This window comes from Thunnus maccoyii, chromosome 11 (assembly GCF_910596095.1).
Source record: "Thunnus maccoyii chromosome 11, fThuMac1.1, whole genome shotgun sequence".
NCBI classification, from domain to species: Eukaryota; Metazoa; Chordata; class Actinopteri; order Scombriformes; family Scombridae; genus Thunnus; species Thunnus maccoyii.
This window is the reverse complement of record NC_056543.1, coordinates 26,816,229-26,831,282: the sequence shown is the minus strand read 5'-3', so window position 1 is coordinate 26,831,282 and position 15,054 is coordinate 26,816,229. Positions and strand designations below refer to the sequence as shown.

At 40.9% G+C, this 15,054-nt stretch overlaps 3 protein-coding genes across 4 annotated transcripts in view; 1 reads left to right on the top strand and 2 right to left on the bottom strand.

Moving 5' to 3' along the window:
• The window catches only part of fer1l6 (fer-1 like family member 6), a 31,550-nt gene extending 28,394 nt beyond the window's left edge, over positions 1-3,156 (top strand). Inside the window, exons 31-35 of the mRNA XM_042426362.1 lie at positions 395-515; positions 701-821; positions 897-1,054; positions 1,170-1,270; positions 2,276-3,156. Of these exons, the coding sequence (XP_042282296.1) occupies positions 395-515; positions 701-821; positions 897-1,054; positions 1,170-1,270; positions 2,276-2,456 (682 nt within the window). The 3' untranslated portion in view covers positions 2,457-3,156. The remainder of the gene's footprint in view (positions 1-394; positions 516-700; positions 822-896; positions 1,055-1,169; positions 1,271-2,275) is intronic.
• si:ch211-67e16.4 lies at positions 3,015-10,536 on the bottom strand. Of its 2 annotated transcripts, none has more exons than XM_042426363.1 (10): positions 10,263-10,536; positions 8,442-8,934; positions 8,211-8,360; positions 7,207-7,442; positions 6,718-6,858; positions 6,168-6,240; positions 5,831-6,036; positions 5,614-5,700; positions 5,071-5,173; positions 3,015-3,882 (listed from the first exon to the last, which is right to left on the bottom strand). In XM_042426363.1, exons 2-10 carry the CDS (start codon positions 8,878-8,880, stop codon positions 3,614-3,616), a joined length of 1,704 nt encoding a protein of 567 aa, XP_042282297.1. In that variant the 5' UTR covers positions 8,881-8,934; positions 10,263-10,536; the 3' UTR covers positions 3,015-3,613. The 2 variants fall into 2 exon arrangements, with proteins under 2 accessions (XP_042282297.1, XP_042282298.1); XM_042426364.1 differs by having other exon boundaries at positions 5,831-6,000.
• Positions 10,537-12,062: 1,526 nt separating this feature from the next.
• LOC121907481 (uncharacterized protein KIAA2012 homolog) lies at positions 12,063-14,750 on the bottom strand. Its single transcript, XM_042427074.1, has 3 exons — positions 14,707-14,750; positions 13,529-13,748; positions 12,063-13,182 (listed from the first exon to the last, which is right to left on the bottom strand). Exons 1-3 carry the CDS (start codon positions 14,735-14,737, stop codon positions 13,008-13,010), a joined length of 426 nt encoding a protein of 141 aa, XP_042283008.1. The 5' UTR covers positions 14,738-14,750; the 3' UTR covers positions 12,063-13,007.
• Between the last annotated feature and the right edge of the window lie 304 nt (positions 14,751-15,054).

The window sequence follows — 15,054 nt, the reverse complement described above, 5'->3', positions numbered from 1 at the left end:
TCCCCCATCACTTACATTGTTAACACATTAGGGGGGGATCTTCTAATGGACAGTATGAACAGGAGGAATGATTGCAGCCAGTAAAACCTCTTTCAGTGTTCATTTGGGCATTTGACTGTTGTTTTAAGACAGACTCAAAAACTTGTGAACCTGTCCTTTAAGTTAATAGAACAAACAAAATACTTCTCAGGACATACTTTTGGTGAGAGAAAAAGTAGGGATTTTTTATAATCTCCTCCTTGTCCCTCCAGAGCTGGGTTTTATTTCTGATCTTTTGATTTTAGGAACAATTTTAAATTGTCACAATGTCAGACCCATTGTTTACTTTAGGCCGTTAGCCTTCTTTTGCCTCCTGAGAAAGATGTTCATACACTCTCCTTCTCCCTCTCTGTAGCTGGCTGAAAGGTTTAGAGGATGACCGACAGGAGACTGACGTCCACTACAACTCTCTGACTGGAGAGGGAAACTTCAACTGGCGCTTTGTCTTCCCCTTCAACTACCTGCCTGCTGAGAAGGTACTGAAAGACAGATAGATGCAGGTTCAAACCTCACTGCACCCTGCTGGAGTGAGCATGACCCAGAATCCAAACAATTGCTATAATATTATTCCCAGCATACCTCAAATAGATAACGAGTAAAAAGACAATGAGTAAAACATACCTGAGTTCAATCTGTCTGTCTTTTCCTCCCTCTTTCACAGGTGGTAGTGGTGAAAAAGAGAGAGAGCATTTTCTCTTTGGATAAAACGGAACAGAAGCTTCCTGCCATCCTCATTCTGCAGGTCTGGGACTTTGAGACGCTCTCCTCTGACGACTTCCTAGGTGTGTGTGACGGCTTCTCCACGTTTCTGCATTTCTTTTTTTTCTGTTTAACTAATTGAATGTTTGTGTACGCAGGAACGGTGGAGTTAGACCTCCACGGTTTCCCTCGGGGAGCAAAAACGGCCAAGTCGTGTAAGGCGGACATGTTGACAGACGGGACAGAGAGAATCTCCATCTTCCAGCAGAAGAGAGCAAGAGGCTGGTGGCCCTTCAGCAAGTCTGGAGAGCTGACTGTATGCATACACACACATACTGTACAAACCAAAAACAAACAGCGATTCATACAAATTGACAAACACTGGATGAGACCTTGATTGACAGGTGTGTCGTGTGCTCTGAAAACTTTAGGGGAAAGTGGAGGCGGAGTTCCATCTTGTGATAGCTGAAGAAGCAGAAAAAAATCCTGTTGGTCGAGCCCGCAAAGAGCCGGAGCCACTGCCAAAACCAAAGTAAGAGAAGCCAGTACACTCTAAACAAAATCCAGTCTGATGTGTTGAATGTGTAACGGTGTCCGCTTCAGAGCGAGGAGCTTGAGACACAGAGGAAGCAGATGCCACTGAAAAGTTCCTCAAAACGAGAAGTAAACACTTCACTAAAATATATGCATTACATCACACTGTTGACCACTCGCAGGCATACTGAGGCATGACTTCATGCCAACCTTAATCTTTATGAAGGCAAAGCCTGACGTTAGCTCCGAGCTAGCCGTTGTTCTACTAGCTTCTGTGACTCAGGTTTTTTCCCCCATCCGACTTTCTGAAAGAGTGAAATGTGTTCCTGGAGTTTACTGACTATATTCTAAGATAAGCAATACCTACTGGAGCATTTACTGTTACACTTCATAATGTTAACAATTCATTTGTTTGCACACAAAAAACTACAGCTCCCATGAATTTTTCCCAGCCAGGACGAATGTTTAAGTAAACACACATCCAGTAATCCACACAGCATACTGTTGAGTAAGGCTATGGTTCCAAGCCTGGATTTTTATTAATTTGCATTATTAGAAAATGTAAGTGTGATATTGAACAAGGTTTTTAAACATCTGGGACAGAACCTCAAAGTTCTTGTTTCACTTCAGTGCTTTAATTCAATTCCATTGAAAGACCTCTAGAGAAACAGTTGGTTTTGTAGCCTGAATGCGATGTTATTTTAGTTTTGGTTGATGTTTTTGTAAACATCTTGTTTTTTAGCTGATTTACCAGATGTGAAATAAGGAAAACAATATATTATTTGATGTGCTGGACTCTTATTTACACAGAGTTTATGACTTACTGACCCTCAACAGCTGGGCTCAGTAACTACACACTACATCTCTGACATGTTCTTCTGGTAATTTAGTTGCCGTCTTTGCACATTTTCAAAACTCTGAACAAAACCCTGCCGAGGAAACTTAACATTCTGAAGTGTTGTTTCAGTCACCCAAACACTTTCTCTCTCTGTCCCCCTCACAGTCGTCCAGACACCTCCTTCTCATGGTTCGTCAACCCATTCAAGTGTTTCTTCCATCTGGTGTGGCGAAGCTACAAGAAGTACATCATCATCGCCCTGGTCCTGCTCATCACGGTGTTGTTCCTCGCCTTGCTGTTCTACACACTGCCAGGAGCAATCTCTCAGAAGATAATCAATGGATAACACACACCTAGGCAATGTTCACACTATTAATCTACACATCTGTTGAAAATATGAATGACTTTAAGATTATGTAATCCCCTCCTTAAAGAACCATTGTTAAAAAGTTTCATGCAACGCTTCTTTTAGCTGAATTTATTATAACTGAATAGTTTCAGGCTTCTCATTTTTATCTGGTAAATGTCCACAGATGTTCTTGTTCTTGTTAGAAGTCTTGACATGTTCCTAGTAAAAAACTTTTATGATACCTCTCAAATGATGTCTCTATGTGTCCTAATAAGGCCCAAGCAGAGGAGTTTATCTTGTACACATTTCAGCTCCACAACTAAGTGCACTGCCACACACTGGAAGACCCTGATGTCCAATAATGAAAAGAGACACATAAACATTAGAAAATGTAATGATCAGTTGTCCCTGTGGCACATTTAATCCATGTTCAACATGTATGGGGGAGGTACTCTACAGTATATACTCATTTCACCACCCAAAGACAAACACAAATAATGTATACATTTACTTTCTGTATACAGGAGAATTAGTTGATACACAATTGTCTTTGAGTGTTGTTGAAGTGTTTTTATTTGAATATTTGAATGCATTACAATTTGTATAAGAGTTTACAGAGCCTGTTTAGGTCAACTGATACTAATGTTAAGTGTAACTGATGTAAATTGAGGATAAAAAATGTATTATGAGCAGGTAACAGCAAATACACAGTGATCAACATGAGGTGCTCTAATTTTCTGTCAGTATATATGAGTGGGAATAAGGTGCTTATAGTTTGACCTGATGAAGATCCACCACATTGTTATCTGTACTCAGTAAAGACATGAATGCAGTTTGGATGTGCAGGTCCTCATTTTGTGTTGTTTGTCAAAACACATTGTTATTTTTATATATTAACTTACAAAGAAAGATCATATTGTTATTAAGATGTTTTCTTTTCCTTCCGGGAATAGAAGTTCAGTGTAAAGTAAGCAAAATTGGACCAAAGTTTCAAGGACGTGTTTCATTAAGCTACTCTGGATGGCAACACGAAGATGTTTGCATCACCGATCGAGGACTTGCTACATTCTGCAGGTAGGTGCTGACGCCACCTGAATATCAACATACTTGACAAACAAAGTCAAATCTTTCTCGGCTCATTCATCTGAATCATCTCACTGCAAGATATCTGTATCTGTCAGAGAGATACTCTGCTGCGATATGCTGACCTGAGGGTAGGAGCAGGAGGATGATGATGTCACAGTATGCTGATTGGCACGTGCAGTCATGTTGGGGCCTCTCAGGAGCAGAGAGGCGGAGGAGGAGGAGGAAGGGGGGTTAATGAAGGGGAGAGGTGCAGAGATGCTGTTTACTGCTGACATGTTGAGGAAGCTGTTGGACTGAGACAGTGAGCTCTGTCTCTGCTGACTACTGGAGGTGGACGCTGAAACACAAGAAACCATTTCATTGGTTAAAAAAAGGAGCAAATGAGCATGTGAGAGAAGATTAATTCAACTTGAATAGCTATGTGTCCTACAAATATAAAGACAAATATTTTCTGTATAGTATTATAATGGGGTCTTAATACAACAATACAATACTCACATGCTATATGTATGTTAAAAGATTTAGTGTTCATTGTAAGCATCCTTCCACAGTTACTAACCACTTCAGCAAATGTGTTCATTACCTCCATTCAGACAGGATTTCTTTCTTTCTCTCTCTTCCCTGGTCTGTGATTTTTGTCCAGTTGTGCATAATTTTTCATCCCTCCCCTGTAATAATCACAGCTGAAATGACCTTCCCTTTGTCCTGCTTGTCCTACTACAAAAATGATTTTGCTAATCTGACAGATGGAAACACGCTGACACCAACATATAGATCTGTCTGGGAACCAATATGACAACAGGTAAAAATTAAACCATTAGGAGAGCAAGACATCAGATAGGCCGCTGTAATGTCAGCTACAGGTAGGCACTGGTATTGTCATTTGAAGCCCATTTTTAGCCTAAATTTGTTTACGGTTTGGGAAATTAACGCCATTGAAAGCGTGACAACTATCCCTGGGTTACTTTGATACTGAAGGAAACTGAAAAATGTGATGATTCTTAGGCAAGTTCTTAAGGGGATTTATGGAGGTTTATTGGTGATGGACATCATAGAAAATGATATCCTTGGGAGGTGTAAGTCACACTGAATGTACAATATGTGTTTAATGTCTTTGTATTGAGATTTTACTGAGTAATGACTTGGAGAAGGAGTATTATATGTGACTCTGATTCACCTCATGCAGTACCTTTGCCTCATTTTCAACTCTCCTGCGCCCCCCTGAGGAGGGTTTTGGCTTTGTCCTGCTGAATGTCCGTGTCTATTACAGACCATATCCTGTATATTCCCGATGGTTAAAAGCACGTCTGGAACAATGAGTTAAATTACTGAGGAGCACAGTGAATATTTTATTCTCCACATACCCCTGTAACACTAATCCCGTCTGAATGGGTCTGAAGTGCACACCCATGAACAGTATAATCCTATTGTGATGAACGGGCCTTAAGAACTGAGAGGTACCGTATGTTGCCAAAGTGTTGAAGAAACAAATAGAAACAAATAGAAGTAAGGTGTCTCATCTTACCACAAGGCACTCTGAGCTGCTGCTGCTGGTGCTGATGCTGATGCTGATGCTGACTGCTGATGGGAAAGCCAGTTTGGGAAAGACCTGCAGCTCCACCTTGAGCCTAGCAATGAGAAAAAGTATAGAAGTGCAGTCTTTTTCCTATTGGGACGTACGATTCCTTCTATGTAATTGATACAGTATGTAACTGGGAAAACACACAGTGAGTCCTACTTACTGTAAATAGCAGCTTTCTTGTTAATAATTAAAAAGTAAACCATGTACTGGATACTGTGTAATTAGGTAATGTACTGAGCATGAAATGTTGAGTAGGATCCATTATAGTATCACTGCTCTCATATGAATTGTGCACATTTTCACAAAAAATAAAACTACAATAAATCCCTAAAGGTTTCCTTTAACAACAGCCAAAAGCAGCTTCTTCCCACATGGAAATGCTGTCTAAATAGGACATCTCCTTGTGTAAGGGACAGAACCATTGTCTTACTCAAGTTCATGTGCTCCTATTAGTAACACATATGCAGTGGCGGAGTCATTACAGACCTGAGCCTGGTTCAGACAGGCCTGGAGTTTCCTCTTTGCCCTCCATCTGGCCACCCTCAGTCTGGTCTTTTCTCGACGCTCTCTTACCTTCAAAACAACATAATTACATGTCACCACAAGAAGATAATTTGATTAAAAAATGTCCCTTTAATCTCTTCAACATTTTAACTCTTTTACACATTAGAATATGTAGAATATTTCTGAGGTCAGGACTAACCAGGTCTGCCAGCAGCGGCTGAGGCAGAGTTTTCTCCAGCTCTCTGCGTCTGTTGAGGCTTCGCCGGCGAAGCTCGTTCCTGCGCAGTTTGTATTCCTCGTACAGGCTAAGGTCTTTATTCCATGGACGCACCACCTGACGAGGAGGGACGCCCGGTGGCAAGGCTGCAACTGAGGGCAGGGAGGTCACCGGCTGAGGCATCAGATCTGAGAGTGAACACAGTTTAACGTTTCAAGGCCTTACTGACATATTAAATCAAGCACAGATTTAGGTTGCTGATCTACATAACAATCATTGTAACAGTGAATACTACTAGCACAGATGCTAATCTACTCACAGGAGCTCGGTCCATCTGAGCTGAAGGCTGTAGTGTGATTTCTCTGGCTTGCCTGAAGTCCTGACCTTTGAGCCTGGATGAACAAGAAAAAGCATTAAAATAAAAGACTATCACCTGCAGATTCTCTTCCACTGTCTCTGGGATATCACGAGTTATTCCCTTAACCTGCCTCATCTTCACTTCCTCAAGTTAATTTAGTTTCCCAGAATACCCTTGTCTCCTTAATCAGAGCTCATTCTGTCCTGAATCACTGACAGATTTGATCCTGTTTGATTGTTGGATGCAGGTACAAAAAGGTTACTGTAGAAAGTAGTCATCATCACTTTTTCTTGAAGGGTTGACACCAAAACCTGATGTTGAACATTGATGAAATCCAAAACAAAAACAATCAGCACACAGTCTCTCTGAAACTTTGCAGATACACTCTGTTTTACTGTTGCTGTTGCACTTTGTTTTCTTCTAAACAACCTGGAAAGAAAAACTCTCTGTGAGAACTCGAGTGTGGATTTCGTTGAGCATTCTCAGATTTGATATTCAGCTCTAGCCTCACCTCTGACTCTGGCAGGTGACCGTGCTGCACCTGGCAGTCAAACAGCAGGGTGGCCGTCACCTCCTGCTCTTCCTCTGGCTCCTCCTTGATACAGATGACCTCCTCCTCCTCTTCCTCTTGCTGCTGAGCCTCCTGCTTAACCTGCATTTCAACAGTAAACATAGAGATGTACCTACATTGTTGCGTGTCCTCTACTAGACATAGAGGCTGTCCAAACACATGTGACAAACAACTTTCCATATATCTCCAGGTCAACTTTGGACTTGGACTTTTTTGTGTCATTATGCTCTCTGTTGTCCGTTGATGTACCCTGCATATATCTACACACGGGTACAGACGAACTAACAGGTTGGTCTCGTGTCTGAAAAAGCTTCCTGGTCACTTTTATGTAAAAGTCACAACGGCAATCTTCCTAGGTCGGACCTAGCTACATTTCTGTCTCACTTTCTGAAGCTAGGGCCACTTTCTTTGAGTGTCTGTGTGTGTCACCTGTGGAGTGGAGAAGGGCAGCATGGAGCTGTCAGCCTGGGTGGAACCATCTGGGGACAGCGAGCCAGCGGCTGACTGCTGCTCTGGCTCAAGAGTCAAAGCCTGGATAGGAGGAGGGTCCATGACAGCATCGATTCCCTCTGTGTGTGGCTGTACAGTGAAAGTCCATTCGCAGTCGTCCTCCTGCTCTTCGTTCTCTCTTGGAGCAACGTCTTGCTCTGTGGTACAAGAGAAACCTGAAGACACACAAGCAGGTGTTCAGTCTCATTTACCTGGGATGTTCCATTCTTCATGTAAAAAACCCTGATAATTATATATCATCCATTAGTCATTATTTTACACAAACATGTAACAATAACCCTTCTTTCTTTCTTTTTAGTTGAAAAATAAACCTGTCTGTGCTCTCTAGCTGACAAAAGATTAAATGACGACTTGCTTTTTAAATTTCCTCAAAAATATCTTCAGCACTTCTGCCAATGTGTACACTCATAACAATACAAAACCTGCAATAAGTCAATATCCTTGATATCCAGTCATCTGATTTATTGGTCTACCTCTAATTTGGTTCGAGAAAAGCCTCAATGTTATCCTCAATATCATTGCTGCTAAAACACGCTTGCTGTGGTTCTGTGAGCCACAAATGTAACCAATAATTAATGAGCAATCAGCATTCAGTTGTTGGTGACTAGCGCCTCACCAGTAGTGAATTTTTGAGGCAGAAGCTATTGACAGCTTGTAGTGGACATCTCAGATTTAATTATCAAACTTGTGAGAGATACAATCATCGAAACCAGGTATGTAACATATTATGTTCACCAAGCTAACATCTTTCCTGTGCAAACACAACATTTTGGTCTACCTTAGGCCACCACCAGAGCTTTCAGATCTAATGTGATGAGGCCAGCAGAGAGGATAATAAAAGAACAGTGTGGAGAGAACAAATACAAGAAAACCTGCAGCACTCACTACACTCCAACATGGACTGATCCCTCTCAGCTCTGTACCTGTATTGTTGTCCAGAGATTCTGTTACTGTGCTCACAGAGAGTGAGACAGGAAGCACCATTTCTGATGGGTCACAGTTGGCTGCTCTCATGTCTGACTGACCACGCACTCTGATGGTTCGCCTGCCGACGCCCTGTGGAGAGATGCATTCTGGGAGTACAAACACAGGGAGAAGTTAGACTCCTCAGAGCAGAAGGTCCAGTAGGTGTCAGTCATTCCAGTGGTCATTACCTTGGTTGCTTTTTCCATGTTGTCCTTCAGCAGCTCTGTTCTGAGTTGAGCATGATGGCGAGGCCTCGGTAGATGAGACACATGCTCCACCTGTCTGTGGTTGGGGGAAGCTGGACTGGTGGATGCGGACCAGAGTGGATGTAGAGGCTCTCTGCTGCAGCTCCTCCTCCACTCCCTGCCTGTAGTACTTCAACTTCAGCTCGGTGTATCGCAGTTTGGCACGGATATTGTCATTCTCCTTCTCTTTTAAGGACTTCTCCCTCTGCAGCGCGTTCATGTCCCTCTTCATCAGCGCCACTTGAGCTTTCAGCTCCTCAAATTTGATTCCTACTACTTTAAGCATCTCAGCCAGCACCGTCTCCACTGCTCCGTTCACTGCCCGCTCCACCACGGCGCCCATCTGGCCGCGAATTAGCGACACGGCAATGCTGACATCCATTTTAAAGTGACCTTTGACCCCAAGATAGCTGGAGGTGGTTCTTCAAAGTTTTACCTGGATGCAAAATTACAGTTTAGAAGAGCTTAAGCTCGTTACCTGCAACTATGTCACCAAATCCAACTCTCTACACAGTAACAAATAAACATATTGTGACACCTGGTGAAATAATTTACACTGAATAATTACTTTCTGTTGAAGTTACATTATTATGTGGTAAAGCAGTTGTGAGCAGAGACTGTTTGGAAAACTTTCCTCTGTGGTGCATTCAAGGACGATGAGACATTTAGGATTAAGAGTTGGAAAAAGGAAAAAGGAAATCAAATTAAGAAACACAAACAGAGAGGGTGAGTGAAAAGGATCACGTGAATTTGATCATTTCTTGCATTACACGGTAGCAGCAAGCTCTCAAATCTCCAATGTCAAAACAACAAAAACATTATTTACGAGTGTCTCTGTGGCAGTCCACCTGCTACCTGGATAGAAAAAAAAGAGTAGCAATAGATCTTTTTCACAGCAGAAAGTTTGACTTATCAAAACAGGAAAAGCCCTGGTGGAATCAATAACATTAATGATGGCTGTATTGTATTTATGTGGGCTCTGGTATTGTGTGTACTTAAACAGTGTCATGGTTTACTGGGACAATAAATGGAAGTGAGCCACCTTGAAAAGGACAGGTTACCATTTTTCAGGCCTGTCTTAAATCAGTCAGGTGCCCAAATAAAAATAATCAACATAATCATTCCTCCTGTTCATACTGACCATTAGAATACCCCTTCACAATACACTGACAATGTAAGTGATAGGGATCAAAATCCACAGTTGTCCCTCTGTGCAAAAATGTATTTAGAAGTTTATCTGAGGCTAATATGAAGCTTCAGCTGTTCAAATGAGTCAAATCAAGTAGATAACTTTCAGTTAGTCTTTTTAGTGCCAAAGTTCCTCCTTTTGTTACTGTACTTCCACCGCAGCTCAACAGGGAAACACTGTCTGAGGAACCACAAAGAGGGAATCTGATGCTAAAAAAGACTGTAAATGTGGCGGATATACGAGTTTTTAATCAAGCAGTGAGCACAATATTTTCCATCCAGATAGTTAAAAGAGTCTTTGAGGATTCAGAAAATACAGTCAAACAGCGGTAACGTTAACTGTTTTTACGAGGCAAACATCACTGTTTGATTGTGTGAGAAACTGACCTCTGAGAGGGAGAGACAATAACTGGAGCTAGCTTCCCACAGCTTTTCAGTCTCTACTCTCACAGTCCCGGGTAGCTAGTTAGGAGCACATTACTATCTGTCCAAGGTTTCAATACTGGACAGCTTGAGTGTGTGGAATTATGCCTATTAAAGTCAACTTTCAGATTAATGAGAAAACAGTCAACTTACTGTTTATGTTTGTAACTGATAAACTGTTCAACCGGAGGGTTTCCTTCCTTGCACTGCAGCTTCACAAAGCAAAACAAAACTCGTCGTTATGCCTAATTTTCCCTCACGTAACTTAACATGAAGACAATTAATTCGCAGAATGTGCTTCTATTCGCATCAATTCGGTAATAAAACTCAATAATAGTGTAAGTTTTGCCATCATAACGATGGATACGACGCTGAACCTAGAGTCTTCTTCGCAGCCTCTTCCGCCTCTTGTTCTTCTTCTTTGAGGTTTATTGGCCGTTGCCAAACAACGGATTGGCGCATTACCGCCACCAACTGGTATAGCCTGTGGAACAGAATGTTTAGTATTTATAATATTCATTAAAAAAAACCTAATATCTTCTCGATCAAATTAGTAAGTCTAAGATACTGAAATAGGATTCGATAACACTCATCTCTTGAGTTCTTCTGTAGAATATATATATTAGATCAAAGTGTATTTCTATCTTTCTGATCATCTTTCAGATGCCTTCTTTCTGCCTCATATTTCTGACAGTGCAACATAACATGCTCTATTGTTTCTTCTTGCCACAGTAGTCACATTTGCCTGGATTATGTTTACCTATATTGAATAGTGTACTGTTTAGTCCGGTGTGCCCAAATCTAAGTCATCTTGATATTATTGTCTTATCTCCTCTGTTCCGTCCTGCACACTTCGATTCTCCCACTTTCCCTTTAACACTGTAAAACCATCGTCCTTTCTTCTCTTCCTCCCATGCTTTTGCCACCTTTCCTTCAATCTCTGCTTAATAATGCTCTTGATTTCTGTCTTGCTGAAGCTAACTGCCAAATCAATGTGATTACTTTTTGTGGCCTCCTTTGCAACCTCACCTGTCATTTCATTTCCTTCAATACCAATATGTAACCTGACACACCAGATGGTTTTTTACACAGACCCATCTGAGAAATTGTACATGGAAACTGTTCGGAAAAGGGCACTTTCAAAGAATACTAGGCAAGTGATTGGATTATTCATCTGTCCATCACCATCTTACCGTGTGAGGCTGCTGGATTCGCGACACTGATTGGTACGAACCACCGGTGGTTCGGACACAAGCAGCACATAACTTGAGCCAAACAAGATGGTTTCTTGCATGATCTTGTGATCTCGTGAATCCAGCTGCCTTGCAAGGTAAACCAATATGTTCCAGTACCCATAAAGATATTACTGTAAGACCCATCATTTGAATTCTGTATGTTTGTTGTACTTCTATCAAAATGTCTGGTCTGCTGTCTGAATTACTGCACTGTAAACTGGCTAGTGATGAGCTTGAATCAGAACAAATGTTTGCTCTCAATGGTCTTGTATCCTCTATCCACCGCATTGCTAACAATATTGCAAGCATTTTTTCCTGTGTAAAATGAGATGAAACACAGAAACAATAAATGCTACTCCTATTTTATTAACTAAACCTTTTGATGCATCTTTGTAGATCTGGACATAACTGTGATAACTATCAATATATGCCTATATGGTATGTGAATTATAAATAAACTCCCTATCCTTGTCCTTCTTTTCTAAAAATGTAAAATGTACTGTGGCATCCGTAAGTATCCAAGGTTATATTGCTGGCAATGGTACTGTTGGACTAAAGTTTAGTTGAGCTGCTGCTTTCTGTGTCACTATCCATCCCATTGAATCACAAAATTTCCTCCAAAAGTTCTTATTTTATATTCAATAAGATTCTGAAAACTGTTATTCCTTTTTAACATTTTAAAAACTTTATTTCAAGACTTAATTGCTTTATCATATTCCTTAGCACACACTGCTACAGTACTGTGCACAAGTTTTAGACACTTGAATGTTTAGATTCTTTTCCATTATGCAATTGCAATTGATTGGTCCCAAATGACAAATGACTATGTGAAAATCAGCTACATCTTGATTGTGCCTTACTGTGCTGGTCATTTGTGTTCCCCTGCTAGAAGTTGAGCATAAGTTGGCAAAGTTGTCACATGATATATTCAAAATCCTATTACACTCAAAACAAATCAACACATTTGTTTAAGCTTTTATTCATTGATGTTGCTAGAACACCAAGAGAGGATGTCCAGGTGACTGCCAGGTAACATCTTGGACATCACTACAACTTTCATCTTGGAGCTATTTTTGAACCATTAAAGGATGTCTTGAGGGGGAAGTTCAATATCTTTGCTGGTCTCACTCTTGTCTCATCACAGGAGATGACGGGAGTTCTGCCATCCAGCCTAAAGTCATAACCAGCTCTTTAGATCCAGGGTTAACTCCTTGGAGGGGTTTTTCCCTCCCTCGGCTTGACCAAATGGTCAGCTGTCTATGCAATTAAGTTGTCCCAGACCCTATGCAGTTAGCCTGCCTAGTTACAATGGCTAATCCAAAGGGCTACTTTCTGTATTTCCTTTCTCACTGACTCAGAGAGGAATTTGAAGAGATTCATATAAACTGTATTATTTTCTGTAAATCTACAGAAATAATTATGTTCTGTAAATCTACAGAAAATAATACAAAAGGAACATGGTTTAAAACTTTTGTACTGTCTTTTATAGAAACAAAAGAAATTTTAAAAAAGTAGGTAGTAGCCTATATATATTTGACACATGGAGAAGATATTTTTCCATCCCATTAGTCTCCCATCACTGAAAATCACTTCAAAAAGAAATGACCCATTTCATCAAACAAAAATTATTTTCCCAGTTGTCCATCATGGTCACAAATGGAGGTTAAAGGTCAGGGGTTGTGGTCTCTGCTTTAGTGGGATTTAGACCCAGTAGCTGTAACAAAGTGAAATAAGAGTATATCCACGGTCTGGAGATACCCTGAGTTTTTTCCAAACCCCCAGCCTCCAACAGTAGACCCCTTTTAAAGGCCAACTGCTGCTGCAAAAGCGCCATTTGCCTGCAGGGAGGACAGAGTAAAAGAGAGACAGAGTTAGAGAGTGGACAATTATTTTAACTTAAGTCTAACACTGTAGTCACCACACAGGACATATTTCAGCTGGTCTTTCAATTATCAACCTGATGGAACAGATACTCTTCTTCTTTCATAAATACAGCTGTCTATGCTTCGCTCTTGCTCCAGGTTTAATCTTTTTAGACTATTAGTCTATCTTATTCCAGTTTGCCTGTATGATGATCCGCTGTTGACAGACCTACCTCTCTAATTCTCTTCTGTGCTGTTGTAACTGGCACAGACACCTAAATGTTATAGCGCCAATGTTACAAAGACAGACACACACACATACCTGGTGAGTAGCTCCGCCTGCAGCCTGGACTCCTCTGCAGCCCACAAAGCGGCCTCCTCTTCTCTCCTTTTGCGCTCCTCCTCTTTATTCCTCCTTTCCTCCTCCTCCTGCTCCTTCCTGCGGAGGTACTCAATCCTCTCACTCTCATCCATCTCCTGTAATCTCTTGGACTCCTCCTCCTGCCTCTTCTCCTCCTCCAGGCGCAAACGCTCCAGTTCAACTAGAGGGGAAATGTAGTTTAATGTAGTAGTTTAATAATAATGAAATCACCACCAGTATAATCAAAAGTGCAGCTGTGACCTCACAAGAAATCAAAATTGCAATGTGACATCAAAATTGATCAGAAGCTGCAACAGTTAGTCGATTATTTGATCAGTTGTCAACTATTAAATTAATCGCCAGCTATTTTGATAATCGATTAATTGCTTGGAATATTTTTTTAAGAAAAAAAAGTCCAAATTCTCTGACTCCATTTACTCAAATTTGAATATTTTCTGGTTTCTTTAGTCGTCTATGACAGTAAACTGAATCTGTTGGACGTGACAAAACAAGACATTTGAGAATGTGATCGACATGTTTCACCATTTTCTGACATTTTATAGAACCAAACAACTAATTGATTAATCGAGAAAATAATCGATAATGAAAATAATCGTTAGTTTCAGCCCTAACTTGACATCAACATTTTCCAGAAGTGCAACTGGGCCATCAAAACTCATCAAAGTTCAAATGTGATGTCAGCATTTATCAGTAAAAGCACATAATGAAATCACATAGTGGCTTGAACATTAATCAAGTGCAATGTGCCTCTCAGGTGCATAAGGCCTCTAAATTACTGCTGTTACTGCTTCAGTATTGTGATCATGTTTAAGATGAAGAGAGGTTGTCCAAATGATCTTGGACAGCAAATTCACACTGACATTCCTCTCTTCATTGACATAAAACAAAATGCTACATTAATGAAAGGATTAGACAGGTACTGACAGATAGTCAGTATTAAAAATATAGGAAACTAGATCAAGAATATGTAATATAATAAGTAGTGTTGAAATCGCCATAGCTTATTCTGACTGTCTTCATGAAGCAACTAATTGCCTCTTTGTAACTCCTCTCCTACCTATCTTCCCTTTGCTTTGTTCTTCACTTCCTCTTTCTTTTACTCCTCCTCTCATTCCCACCTTTCCATCTCTGTTCCTCCTCCTCTCTCATCCGCTGGAGTCGCTCCTTCTGCCGCCTCCTCTCCTCCTGCCTCCTCCTCTCTCTCTCTCTTTCCGCTTGCTCCCGCCTCGCTCTCTCCTGCTCCTCCTCCTCGCGCCTCCTCTTCTCCTCCTCCTCCGCCAGCCTCTTCAGTCTAAGGTTGAGGTTGGACAGTAATGAAGTGACAGTGTAGAAGTTACACACAGGAATTTGGAAACTGCACAATTAATGATGGCAGCAGTTAACATGTAATTACCAGTTATAGTAACAATCATGCAAACATGCCCCAAATACAAACCTTTAAAATAACACTGAACTGACGAGGATTT